Below are 14827 nucleotides of genomic sequence, written 5' to 3' on the forward strand. Positions count from 1 at the left end.
GCTAACCTGGGTGCATGATAGAAGGGATTGGGGTGGTTGTGCCCTTGTTCTACACGTGAAGGGGCCTTATTTCTCTTCTTCTTTGAAGGATAGGTCTGAACAGGCATTTAAAGTCTAGTGCTTGAAGGGAGCTATAGTGTTGGGTGCCATCCACATATTGATGGTACTTCACACCCTATCCTTGGATGAAATTCAAATCACCAGTGAAAACTGAATGCTGAATCCCCTAAAACAAAGGAAGTTATTCTTCTGAGGGCCTCCTGGCAGTCTGAGAGCCATGCTTAAATTCATTGCAACATGGTGTAAACCTTTTAAAGATATGCCTTACTTTACTTATCAGCATCTCCCTGAAGTGATCTCCCATTAAGAAATAAAAGACGGGGTTAATTACGCTGTTTAAAAAGGCAACAGGCCTAGTAAGAATGTAAATAATATTGATAAGTTCCTGTGTCTCTGCAGAAAACTTCTGACGTTCCATTCGGAAGGCAAGCCTAACATTGCGCATTATGTGGTAGGGAGTAAAGAGCAGTGAAAAGATGCCCACAGCCATGAGGATTAAGGTGAAAGGCTTCTCAAATGATGGGGCAGTAGTGAGCTGTGAGTTGCGCTTTTTAAGGAAGGCATGGATCTTCATGTAGAAAACGCACATGATGCACAAGGGCATGAGAAACCCAGCTACTGTCAAAAACATGCTGTAGATTAGGCTGTCGCGTGCATTTCCTGAACTTGCATAATCTGTACAATGGCTAGCGTTATTCGTTTTGGCAATTGTGGTGAAGACAAATATGGGTGCTAGTTCCAACAACACCAAGACCCATATGGCCATTGAGAAAACAATGGCCATGCTTTTCTTCTGTAGAAAGTTGTTTCTGAAGGGATACTTCACAAGCATGTATCTGTCAATACTGATAAAAGTAAGGAAAAGGATGCTTATATATAGGTTGCCATGCAGGAGAAACCTGTTGATTCTGCACCAAGTGATATTATATGACCATTTTCCTTCGGAATAAGTTGACACCAATGATGGAAGTGTGCACAGGAATGCAAAATCTGACAGTGTTAGGTTGAACAGGTAGATATTGCCACTTTTCCAGGTTTTGAGGCAAAAGATGTAGCCAAAAACGACAATGCTGTTGCCAATGATGCCAAAAATGAACTCCAAAGCATACATGGTAGAAAGGTAATACTTTTCAAGGAATTTAGATATCTCCAACAATTCATTATTCTCATTTATTTCCTGGAAATGTGAAAATAATATTAATAATAATAATAATAATAATAATAATAATAGTAATATGTTTCTCCCTAGTTTACACATTTTATTTCAAATACAATAATTACAGTATCATATTTCCACACCATCTGTCATGCACAAACATTAAGTAAATCTCCAGTAAACATCTGGACTTCATGCTGCTCCTATTCTTGCCTAACACAGATTTCATTGTGCAACTCAGATCAGGTTCACCTGCTTCTCCTATTTGTTGACTTAATGGGGGGAAATGAACTTGATTTTGAGGATCTTTCCACTTCATGTGAAGTGTTTCTCAAGGGAAGAGGCAGTCTTTTTCAGAAGAAATTATGGGAAACAAAACTTTTCTCATGACTAACGTCAGTGTCAATACACTTAAGACAGGTGTTTAGAGAACCCAGACTCTCTTTCACAATCATTTACTGAGAACAATGACTTTCTGACTCCCGGCCATTTTGTTTAAATAAGACATGGCTAGGAACTTGCAACTTTAACAACTGGTACCTACCATGTGCAGTGCAATCTTATGCAGTTTATTTGGAAGTAAGTCCCGCTTTTTTCAATGGGGCTGACTCTCAGGTACATGTGCATAGGTTTACAGCCTACTTTTGAGAGTATGTATATAGCAATGATGTACTCTGATATCTTTCAAGATGAATCTATAGAAATGAGTAGTAGAGTAGGCTAGGTATTTGATAGTTTAATAATTTGTGCCCAACTCATTTTGTCTTTCACCTTCTAAGATAAATAGGGGCTTTAAGGCTATGTTTTGTAAGGTCCTCTATTTCACAAAAATATGAATGATCAATTATTGTTAAGTGCCATTTAGAATGATGGCATTCAGTACGAAGCATTTTTGTGATTTTCTAAATTATAACAGCAAACTATCTACGGGGTTAGAGGTAAGATACTAGGTGGAGTATTATTTACTGGTAAGACATTGCAAAGTATTCTCATAGAAGGACTATCTCAGTGTTAACCATAAACTTAATTTCTGATAAAGACTATGCATAGTCGAAATGGGAATAGTGTGGTGTAGTGGGCAAACTGTTGGACTGGGAGTCGGGAGATCTGAGTTCTAGTCCCCACTCGGCCATGGAAACCCACTGGGTGATTTTGGCCCAGTCACAGACTCTCAGCCCAACCTACCTCACAGGGTGGTTGTTGTGAGGATAAAATGGAAAGGAGGAGGTTATATATGCTGCCTTGGGTTCCTTGGAGGTAAAAAGACGGGATATAAATGCAATAATAAACAAAATAAAAATAAAGTATACTGTGGTTCTGTAGATTGATATAACTGGTATGCTTATTTTGACATTGGAATTATTGTTTATGTACTATTAAGTACTTTATGTATAAACATTGTATAAAATTAATCGGCATAATTGTATCAAGTACGTTATCTATAAACATTGTATAAAAGCATTTGACTTATGGCTCTTGCACCTGGCATATTTGTTTTGAATCTTGTCTTTTTGTTTTGTATAGTGAATTTGGCTTGTGACATAATCCAGTTGTATCTAGTTGTACCTTTGTCAGAATGAATGAACATGCTTGCCAAACTCTAAATAACACTACTGGCTTCCATTCAATGTACTCAAGTTCCCCGGGAAAATTATATTTCCCAAGTCCCTGGCATACTGAATGATAACATTGCAAAGTGTCTGTAGGCACTAGGGAGACCTCCAATCATATATCCCTGTTTCTGCCCCTGCTGCTGCCCCACTACTAAACCAGATAATTGGAAGGAGGGCAAGCAGGCAAGCAAGAGAACTTATTGTCCAACTAGATTGCAATCTGAGCTGCAAAAAAAAAGAGGGGGGAGAATTTGCACAGTGCTGCAGATTGAAGCTGAACACTATAAATAATTGAGGATTATATTCCAAGCAAGGCAACTCATTGTGACATCATTACTTTCAAGGGACCCCCCTGCATTCTGACTCATGACAGGCCCAAATAGCTACTTCTTTGGTGCAACCTGAGGTTTTATTTTGCTTTGTTTTCAGTAACCAGAGCATAACACTTCCTCTATTCCACCTGAAGCATTCCATCTTAAATAGAAGAATTAGCTTTTCATTAGTTTCTAGTAGGGTTTGGAGGCCAACTTGGAGGTTCCAAATCAGCCCTGATATGACTCACTTTGGATTCGGATATGAATCTGAAGCAATGGCAGCTGTTGTGGCTCCCTCCTGCCCACCTGCAGGATTTACTGGAGGCCTCTGCGCTTGCCGGGGCACACAGAAGCCTCAGATAAGTCCCACCACAGGTGGGGGGAGGCAGCAGCTGGCCATTGGGCAGAATTGACCCAATCCAGTCCTAAACCAGAGGCAAACTACAGCCCTAGTTTTTAGTTTGCCCCTCCTGGGTTTCTGTAGAGTTCTTCTGACTCAGGCTAGAACATTGCAATTTAGGCCAATCCTATGCATGTTTAAGCAGAAAAAAAGCTTACACCTCCCAGCATTGGATGGATACTTACATCCCCACAAAAAAAGAGCAGGAGCCACAATGCAATTATGGCGAGATCACATCACGCCAGTCCTTTTACAACTTCATTGGCTGCCAGTCCAGGTCCGGGTCCGATTCAAAGTGCTGGTATTGACATTTAAAGCCCTAAACGGTTTGGGGCCAGGTTATTTGAAGGAACACCTCCTCCCATATGTACTTTCCCGGACCTTAAGATCATCTACAGGGGCCCTTCTCCATGAGCCCCTGCCAAAGGAAGTGAGGCAGGTGGCTACTAGGAGGAGGGCTTTCTCCGCTGTGGCCCCCCGGTTGTGGAATGAGCTCCCTAGAGAGGTCCGCCTGGCGCCTACACTGTACTCCTTTCGTCGCCAGCTGAAGACCTTTTTATTCACTCAGTATTTTAACAATTTTAACTTAAATTTAAATTATACTGTTTTAACTCTGTATTTTAACCATATATCAATTTTGCTGCGTGGTTTTATCCTGGTTGTGCTTTTTAATATTGTATTTTGTATTTGTGTTTTTTAACTTGCTGGTTGTTTTATGATGGTTTTAATTTTTGTGAACCGCCCAGAGAGCTTCAGCTATTGGGCGGTATAAAAATGTAATAAATAAATAAATAAATAAATGCATTTCAGGGATGCCCAGATGGAGTACTCCAAAACACCCGGAGGTGTCCATGTCATGATCCCTCTAGGTGTGTGGCCTTTCCTTATGAATAGCCATAACATTCAGTTGTCCTTCTAAATGGCCAAAAGAATGCACTTAATTGAAACCAGTAGCTCCACAGAAAAGAGGAGGAGCCCCAATACGGCTGATAGGGTATACAGAGTGAATGCCCCCCAAAGAAGGTAAACTGCCATGTTCTTGCCTGAGCCAATGGGACTCTACAAACTAGAAACATGTGAAAATGTTTTATTATTAAAGCAGAAACTCCCCTAGTAGCTGCTTGTACACATTGCAAAATTGTTCTTCATATATTTTGCTTTTCATAAAGAATCAGCACAATCCTTAATTAAAGTTCTACACACAAGGGTGATCCTCAATTCAATGCAGAATATATAAACTAGGGTGACCATATGAAAAGGAGGACAGGGCTCCTGTATCTTCAACAGTTGCATAGAAAAGGGAATTTCAGCAGGTGTCATTTGTATATATGGAAAACCTGGTGAAATTTCCTCTTCATCACAACAGTTAAAGCTGGTCACTCTAGTACAGCTCCTGCACCTTTAAATGTTGTGATGAAGAGGAAATTTCACCAGGTTTTCCATATATACAAATGACACCTGCTGAAATTCCCTTTTCTATGCAACTGTTAAAGATACAGGAGCCCTGTCCTCCTTTTCATATGGTCACCCTATATTACATATATAGCCTTACATTCAGTTTAATTTAAAGGGAAACATTTCTGTGTTTGATCAGGAAAAAAATGTATCCCAAATGCAGGTGTGGGTTTAACTCTTGTACATTTGTTTGTACACAGACATATGGAAACAATATTTCTAGCATGAACTTCCAGCAAAGAATTTAATAATTTCCAGATGAATAATATCACTTGGAACTACATAATCATTAGGATCGAGAAAGCAGACTACATTGTATTGATGTTGAAGGCAAAACTAACTACAATTCTAACATTACATCATCTTGAAAATATCCATGCTAAAAATCATTCAAAGACAAGAATTGCTGATTTAATAAATATTGCCTACATATAATTACAAAGTTTAGAAATTTCAAAATTCTATATAATCAGTTCTTTCTACTTCTCTTCCTACTTACCATTCTGTAAAATGGGTCTTGTCTCTTACTAGGCACGTCTTGACTGTGACTTAATGAAAGGTTCAGACTCAGTAGAATGCAGCAGAGCAGAGCAGCCTATGTCGTCGTAGTAGTTTATTTACGGTTACAAGACCAGTCTGATTTACATATTGTAGTGAAACTGGTTAATGATTCAACGGTGCTGCAAATGTGTTTGGCTCAGTCATGTAGGCAGTTCCACTTAAACAGAAGGGATTGCAAAATACATTCTGGGACTGTTGAAATAATGGAAATATTATTCTCTCATCTAGTATATTCCCAAGAAGTGCTTAAAATAGTGTGACCATATGAAAAGGAGGACAGGGCTTCTGTGTCTTTAACAGTTGCATAGAAAAGGGTATTTCAGCAGGTGTCATTTGTATATATGGAGAACCTGTTGAAATTCCCTCTTCATCACAACAGTTAAAGCTGCAGGAGCTATACTAGAGTGACCAGATTTAAAAGAGGGCAGGGCACTTGCAGCTTTAACTGTTGTGATGAAGAGGAAATTTCACCAGGTTCCCCATATATACAAATGACACCTGCTGAAATTCCCTTTTCAATGCAACTGTTAAAGATACAGGAGCCCTGTCCTACTTTTCATATGGTCAACCTACTTTAAAAAAAATCTACAAACACGCACACACACACACAACCTGGGAAGTGCTAAAAATGAAACAAAACATAATTGCTTTCAGTAAACGGATGTATAATGCTGCTTTTAAAATACACATATTGTGAAATAATTATTTTGTGATTGAGTCATAGGATGAAGTGTCATGATATTTAGCGCTGGCCACGATTTCCTTAATAATTACCAGCTAATCAGACCACAATACACCTTTAATACTGGGATTTCAGCCTATTTAAATCCTATTTACATTGCTAGGGTAAAGTCAGGTATATAGTTAATCCTAAACCAATAATTTAGTTTCCTGGATTATGTAAGGCTCCATCTGATCCAAAATCCATCTCATCCACTCATCTGATAATTTAATTGCTCTTTGCATTTGTATGGAGTGCTGCTTGCAAATCTCTCCACAAGATAAGATGGGCTAATTTATTGAAGTTATGAATAGCATACATATGTCAATGCTGGCCTTAGCTAGACCTAAGGTTTATTCCGGGATCATCCTTGTTCATGTAAATGACACACAGGGATCCTGGGAGCAGGCAGGGACGACCCCAGGATGATCCCTGGATAAACCTCAGGTCTAGCTAAGGCCGCCGAGTGTTCTGGCCTCAACACACATTGGGCTGTGTGTCTAGCCAGACAACTAAACTCACATCCAATCCACTTCTGTACCCCTAAATTATACAACTGCTGAACTGAAGACAACCTGGGATAACCAGGAGTGAGGGTATTGTGTGGAAGGACTGAGTGCCGTTCAGGACTAGTACTCAGAACAAATTCCTGGGCTCAGAATTCTTGAATTCTAAATGTGCATCTTTTGTACTAGGCTCCAGCTGGTAGATCCTGACAGCCTGAGGTCTGCCTAACTTTGAGCTAGATGTACACAACTGCTTTATAGTGGTATTGAAGTGTACTGATAAGTCTTTTATCCCCCTCGGCCGACATGGTGTGAGGGGGAGAAACAGTAGGAATTTGCTATCCCAGAATTGGGATGGTGACCACTCTGGCACCTTTTAGTGATTGGCATATCCAGAGCTCCTGCTCCTCGTGAGTTTCACAGCTCACGTGTCTGGATATGGTATGCCTTTGGAGATCCTCCTGCCTCATCTACTCAGGGTTTTACAGTTCTGCATGGGAATGACATGGGGCGGTCTCCCCACACTCTTGAAGTGTTGTATAAGAAAGGGGCCAGATTACCCGACTCCTGGTTTAAGAGAGTGGCTCGCCCTTAAACCAGGCAAGTAGCCTGAGATTAGTACATATAGATTCCCGCACTTTTCACATGCAGTTCCAGGGAGGGGTTGAATCTCCTTAGTTGTTAAATAAAGAGGCCCTAGTTTATCCCAAGTTCTGGTATCTGTGTTTTTATTCCATACTTCCTTCTCCACTCGCAACTGTTGGGGCATAACCCACATTCCTTATATCACTTTCATAATGTTATTTCCTGTTCTTTATTCCATGTTCACCAAAAGACCGCAACAAATGTCATTGTGTGGCCTATGAGGTATAAATGCACAAGAGGGATATAGCGTTACTATGATGGGATCATTATGATTTGACACAAGGTGTAGATCTTGTCAAGGGCTCCCTTTCTTATCTTATCATGGTATCGGAGTTGCCACAATGTGGCTGCTTCGTATGGCATTGGACACTGTGAGAAGCTCCATTTCCCACGGGATCTTCTCATTTCACCATTAGCTTCTTCTCATCTCAGTATTAGGAGGGGTGACTCTGGCAGGAGCTTTGGACATTACCTTTGTGGTGCAGGAAGGATCTATAGTGTGGCAGTGCTCATGCTACAAACATAATGTGGGAAGGAGCCTCTAGACGTTCTAGAGCAAGTTATCTGAGGGAGGTTTGGAGGATGGCAACAAGGGAGAGGGTCTTCTCAGTGGTGGCCCCCGATTTTGGAATGCTCTTCCCAGTGAGATCCACCTAGTGCCAACTTTGTCATCTTTCTGGTGCCAAGTTAAGACTTTCCTCCACTTCCAGACATTTGACAGCATAAAACTTTTAACAGGTCCTGGGTTTATTTTATTGTTAATTGTGCAAAATTGTTTCATGTTTGTATGAAAATGGATTTATATTACACCATTATATTGTAGGGTTTTAATCTTTTTAAACTGCCCAAATAACTTGACTATAGGGCAGTAAAGACATGTAATAAATAAATGAATGATCTGATTGATCATAATGTATTTTGAACTTTCAAAACCACTATACAAAAAGCTAATACATAGCTTTTGCATAGTGGTTTTGAAAGTTCAAAATACATTACAAACTTCACTTCATAATCCTTACAACAACCCTATAAGGTAAGTCAATATAATCAGCACCATGTCGCAGATGGGGCAGGGTGGGTGCTAAGGCTGACAGTGATACACTTGCATAAGGCCTCTTAATGAATTCAACGCTCAGGTGAATTTCACAGTAAGGGCCTTCCTGATCCTTCCCTCCAGCCCAGCCTTTCTTCAACCTGGTGTCGTCCAGATGTGTTGGACAACTATGACTACCGACTTCCAGCCATGCTGGCAGGAGATGATGGGAGTTGAAGTTCAACACATATTGGGGAAGGTTGTCATAGCCACATCATTGCACCACCTCTCTTCCGAACATTTCACAAACTATCATGAAATGGAGTATATTACAACACTGTAGTAAATTTCCGTTGAAACCAATTCAGTTGAAGCTGGCAGCACCAGCAGAGACTACGCTTCAGCCTTATGCTATGACACATCACTTATTTTTCATACTGTTATATTTTGCATTTCAGTTTACATACCCAGGTTTGCTTCCAAGTCCCAAACAATTGCAGATATTAATTTTTGTGCTTGCTCTGTGTTCTTCAAAATATTATATATGAGCCCGGCAACGCTAAGCTCTCTTTAAGGCCTATTGATTTACACACATGCTTAGTTCTTCCACTGAAATTAATGGGACTTAAAGGTGCTTAACTGTGGCTGGAGCATTTCAAAATATGCTCATTAGGGATCAATTTCACATAAGCACACAAAAGCAACTTTGTTTATGCAGCTAATGGACATTTCCTGCCTCATATCAACTAACACTCCACAATGGCCCAGTGCCTTATTTAATTGAATAAAGGGGCAAATAAATAGCAAAAAAGATCATTTTGATTAATCCATAGAGCATAGCCCTTGCCGTTAGTTGTTTGTACAATAAAGACATCACATTTACATTCACAGGGCAATAAAGGCTTGGAACAACAGTTGCATTGCCCATGATCAAAATTAAATAAAGCAGTCACTATAATGCTCCTAGTGTCCCGGACCATGAACAGATGTATTCAGAGTGCCAATTATAGGATTGAGTGCATGGGTCTCTCTCACACCATGAGAACAGTGTAAAAGCCTTAGGGCCAAACTTGATAAGCAACAAATCTGTGATCCAACTTCCTATTCCTTTCTATTTTTGACAAATAGCCTCATGGCCCGGGGAACCAATCTGGATTAGGGCTATGGTGTAATCCTCCCCTCCTGGAGCCCAGTGATTCCATTCTGAACTGAGAGCATGCACAGTTACACTGCAGTAAATAAATCTATGAGGCTTAGTAGTGACACACTATGCAATTAGTGTAAAATATGGCTGGGTTCACACAATATGCTAACTGACACTCAGTGGTTGAGTGTGGGTTTTTTTTTGTTAAACCACAGATTGTTTGTTCAACCATGGGTCAATATGTCCAAACCCAGGACATTTTCTGTAGGGTAGCTTGTTAACCATGTAGTGGGCCTTGTTAACCATGCAGTGTGGCCTGTTAACTACCCTGAACAAATTGTTTCTACACACACACAAAATCTGACCTAGAATGAGGCCACTTCTTATATACAATAGGGATTGTAGCTTTGAGAAACTCGGGAATGCATTTACAAGTATTTCCTGCACAACTGAAGGAGGGGTGGGTTTTTTTGGATTATGACCACTATAATTTAAGTAATTATCTGGCTAAGCTGAAATTTAAAAATAGAAGTGGATTGTGTACAAATGTTGCATAGGAACAAATAGCCAGAAATTCCATAAGAAACTGCAACTGATTGCTTTAGGTTTAAAGACGACAACAGTTGAAATATATACTTAGAGTTCATGTATTGTTAGGCAGACCTCCTTTCAAAGGTAACTTTTGGGTAAATATACATTTATATTCAGAACCACGTTCAGATAATAATTTGTTTTTCCATTAAAGAATACCATTACTGACTGGAATGACATTCTGTGAAACAAATCAATCCCATGACAATATAATCCTCTATTATAGCATAATTAAGGTCATTAACAAGCAGCGTTGTGTGGTATACAATAAGGGTTTTTCTTCTAATTAAATAATGCACACAGATCATTTCTCTAGCAGACTAATTTGTCTTCTGTTGATATCAAAGTATCAATAAACTCTTTTCTAGGTCATTCATAATGACGACAAAATTGATTATTGATTTTGAAAGGCTAAAAAGAGTAATTTACACTCTTTAGGTATGATTAGGTATGAGCTTGGCGAATCTAGTTTATCTGTCTCAGCCAATGACTGCATCAGTTCTTTGTGATTCTTAAAACATACTAGTTAATGTCACAAATTGTTGTGTCATGTGGATTGTTTTTAGCATTTCCACCATGTTATGATTAATGCCATACTTCACTGGTAAATTATCTTAATTAGAATGTAGGTTTGGTCATTTACCAAGAGCACTTGGTTGGCTTTTAGATTTTCCAGTCAATGTCAGCCATGTTTGTGTCAGGAAACTTACTCTGAACATAATCAGCTCTGGTTATTATTTTAATGAGTAAATGATGATAATGAAATTCGCTTATTTAATAAGGATATGGATGGAGTAATCTTATGCCCCTGCCCACAGCATTAGCGAGTGAGGGGGCAGAATATAGGACTGTTTGGTTTATGGGCTCCAAGGTCAGAAACAGGGTTCTGACCCCAGAGCCCAGAAAAAGTCCTCCCTGTGCCCACTCCCCTTGTAGCTGGCAAACTTCTCTCCACACTAGCTATGTCTCTGTGCTCATAAACAAAGTCTGGAGATGTAAATGGTGGCATTCCTGGGAGTGGGGAGGGGAGGAGACCATATGAACAACCCTATCAGCCATATGAACAACCCTATGGCTGCCCCAGCATCATTCCTTACCCATCCCTGAAGCCTCTGCTAGATGGGCGAAATTGCCCATCTAGCTTAAATGCAGATTATAGGATACTTCACATTTGGAAGCTTATGAGTAACCAAGCCAGTCCATGTAGGATTGCACTTTGAATTGCCCATGAGATTTTACTTGCAGCTTGTGACTCCAATTTTGGTGGGGCTGTAAATATGTTCTGGGTTTCTGGCAAAAAGAACCAGAACTCTAAAGGGCCTCTCCAAGGTGCTGAACCTACTTGAGGGATAGGGTTCACCATCTTGGATAGTTTCTATAGGGTTCTGGCCAGTTCCGACTAAAACCCAGAATGGATTCATGGCTCCACTTGAAATCGGAGCTACCAGCCTCCACTGGCACAAAGTAAATTAAATTTGTATCTTGAAAGGGAAGAGCCATGATAAATCTCCCACAGTCTTCTTCATAATTTTACAGACACATCTTCTATATTATTGCTCCATATATGATATTATGGAGCTAATGTCCTATGATTTATCCTATGGCCATTTTCTCTGCCTATTTACCTATCCTAAAACTAGGGTGACCATATGAAAAGGAGGACAGGGCTCCTGAATCTTTAACAGTTGTGCTGAAAGGGGAATTTCAGCAAATGTCATTTGTATGTATGCAGCACCTGGTGAAATTCCCTCATCATCACAACAGTTAAACCTGCAGGCGCCCTGCCCTCTTTTGTATCTGGTCATGCTAGTCAGGGCTCCTGTAGCTTTAACTGTTATGATGAAGAGGGGATTTCACCAGGTGCTATATGCATACAAATGGCACCTGCTGAAATTCCTTTTTCTATGCCACTATTAAAGATACAGGAGCCCTGTCCTCCTTTTCATATGGTCACCCTACTAAAATGAATACCTAACAGATTTAAAATGATGCATTAGGTTCTAACACTATTGGCAATTGGGGTGAGGTGGGGAATAGCTTAAATATGCATCTGCTGTTACAACACCTTTGTGAATAATGCACACAAATATTCTCTGAACGTATCTGCTATAAAAACAAATAAAAACAAGCAGGAGGCAAACAGCTGTGGAAAATGCTATTGGTTTCACTGTTCTGCAGGCTGTTTGGATAAATTATGGGCTCCAGCTGTCATATTTAGTCTAGAAGGCTTTCTTACATTTATCCTAACTGAGCAATAAGGAGAGCAAGAACTACAAAACAATACCAGAATAAAATTACGTTAATGGCTTCAAACTGCTCAAGGCTGATTTTGCAGCACAAGATATCTACATGTTGAACACAGAGATAAATATAAGGACTCAAATATGGAATGCAAAAAAGTGGAGGCTTTAAATCTGTTTATCCTAATAACAGAGGTATTATGCATGGTGATCCGGAAATACATAGGTGCAATGTGGCTTTTTCCACTGTAGAATAAATAAAACCACACTCTTAATAATGGTATACGTTTGAGTGAGCAAATAACAGAATGACAATGTGGAAATCGTAACTGACAAACTGAAAGCCATTCTTTTCCAACTGCTGGGTGTGCCTGGGCAATAAAGAAATAGGCAGGAGGAAAGGAGCACACAGAATGAATCGGTCCAAAGGAGGGGGAGAGAGAGAGAGAGAGAGAGAGAGAGAGAGAGAGAGAGAGAGAGAGAGAGGTGCAGTAAACTGAAAATGAGGTTCTGGCTTTGCCTCAGTGGGTGAATGAATGTAACCAGACCTGACTTAAGGCTATTCAAAAGTTTAATAGATTTAAAACTATATTTTAAAAACGTAAGCAGGAAAGCAGTGAATCCCCCTTTAACTTGTTAAACAAATGAAAACACGTTACACATGTTATACAGGAAGTTTTAAGAGTTATTTTAATAATGTATTAGTTTTTTATATGTTTTAATCAGTTTTATGTATTTTATAATATTTTGTATTCTATGTGGTTCCCGGACTCAATCCAGAGGGAGAGGCGGGTAATAAATATTATTATTATTATTATTATTATTATTATTATTATTCAGTTTATAGAGAAAAGTAAGTGCAAAAGAACATCACATGCAGAAGTAAATGGCTACTAGTCCGGATGGCTATGTGCAACCTCCAGTATCAGAGGCAGTAAGCCTGTATACACTAGTTGCTGGGGAACATGGGTGGGAGGGTGCTGTTGCACCATGTCCTGCTTCTGGGTCCCTGGTCGACAGCTAGTTGGCCACTGTGTGTGAACAGAGTACTGGACTAGATGGACCCTTGGTCTGATCCAACAAGGCTCTTCTTATGTGAAACATAGAATGATTATGGAGAAAAACATTTGCACCCATGAACAACACAGGTAACATACTAAGATTGTATTATGCAAATAAAATACAGTTTAACTCTTGTTGAGGCCTGTTAGAAAGCAATATTAGGAAAACTGTTTTGCCTGCCTCCAAAAGCACATCAAGGAGGGAGCCAGTCTAGCTTCCCTGGGAAGAGAGTTCCAGAGCACTGGAGCAGCTACAGAGAAGGCCCTCTCCCACACTCCCACCAGATGTGTCTGTGTATGGTGGTGGAACTTTTTATATCTCTCCAATTAATGCTTTTTTTTTTGCACAGTTTTGCCTAATATACATATTTCTGCAAGAAAGTTTCCTAATATAATGTACTTTGAACTTTATATTATTGAACAAATATGTCAATTTTTACTGGAGGACTCTTTTGCAAAATTCAGAGAAGTGCAAATTTCAAAGGATAACTGAGTTTTGGTTCACATATTGGTTCAAAAGTAGGTTTCCTCTCATTAAGACATTAAGATGTCAAAAATTATATATATTTCAGTGATGTTATCCTTACTTCTCTCTAATGCACAATTCCCTGTTTTAGATTTTTCTGGCCTCAGAATATTCAGCTAATGGGTGAAGCACAGAGTTCTTACGATCAAGAAGTTAATAAATAACATGTCATCACTTTAAACTTTAATTTCATTTCATTGCCTCCACACAGTTTTATATAAAACATTCTGATATCAACTTAATTGCTTGCCAGCTTGACCCCAGACTTGAGAAAAGAAGACTGATGAGGGGAGACATGATAACACTCTTCAAATCCTTGAAAGGTTGTCACACAGGGGAGGGACATCAGGAAAAACTTTCTGACTGTTAGAACAGTATCACAATGGAACCAGTTACCTAGGGAGGTTGTGGGTTGTCCCACACTAGAGGCATTCAAGAGGCAGCCTGACAGCCATCTGTCAGGGATGCTTTAAGGTGGATTCCTGCAATGAGCAGGGGTTTGGACTCGATGTCCTTATAGGCCCTTTCCAACAATACTATTCAATGATTCTATGTTTTCCAATATATGACTCTAGCTGATTTGCAGTGTCTGTCAGATCACACACACACACACACACACACACACACTCTCACAAAAAAGGTTTGAGGGGAAGTTGTTAGTGTCTATTGTTATTAAACATCTCACAGAAAAATGAAGATCAAGACATGAATCTTGGGTAATGTTGCAGTTTTACAAAGCAGCAGAGGTGTTTTGGTGTATCAAATATGCATATGCATTCATGAGTAAGATTTCATAATTAC

General features: G+C 39.6%; 1 protein-coding gene across 1 annotated transcript; it reads right to left on the minus strand.

Annotated features, from left to right (window-relative positions):
* Nucleotides 1-241: 241 nt before the first annotated feature.
* On the minus strand, nt 242-11562 carry SUCNR1 (succinate receptor 1). Its single transcript, XM_063131967.1, has 2 exons — nt 11542-11562; nt 242-1237 (listed from the first exon to the last, which is right to left on the minus strand). The coding sequence occupies exons 1-2, from the start codon at nt 11560-11562 to the stop codon at nt 242-244; spliced, it is 1017 nt and encodes a 338-aa protein (XP_062988037.1).
* Nucleotides 11563-14827: the final 3265 nt, after the last annotated feature.

Source organism: Elgaria multicarinata, chromosome 8 (assembly GCF_023053635.1).
Source record: "Elgaria multicarinata webbii isolate HBS135686 ecotype San Diego chromosome 8, rElgMul1.1.pri, whole genome shotgun sequence".
In the NCBI taxonomy this organism is placed as follows: domain Eukaryota; kingdom Metazoa; phylum Chordata; class Lepidosauria; order Squamata; family Anguidae; genus Elgaria; species Elgaria multicarinata.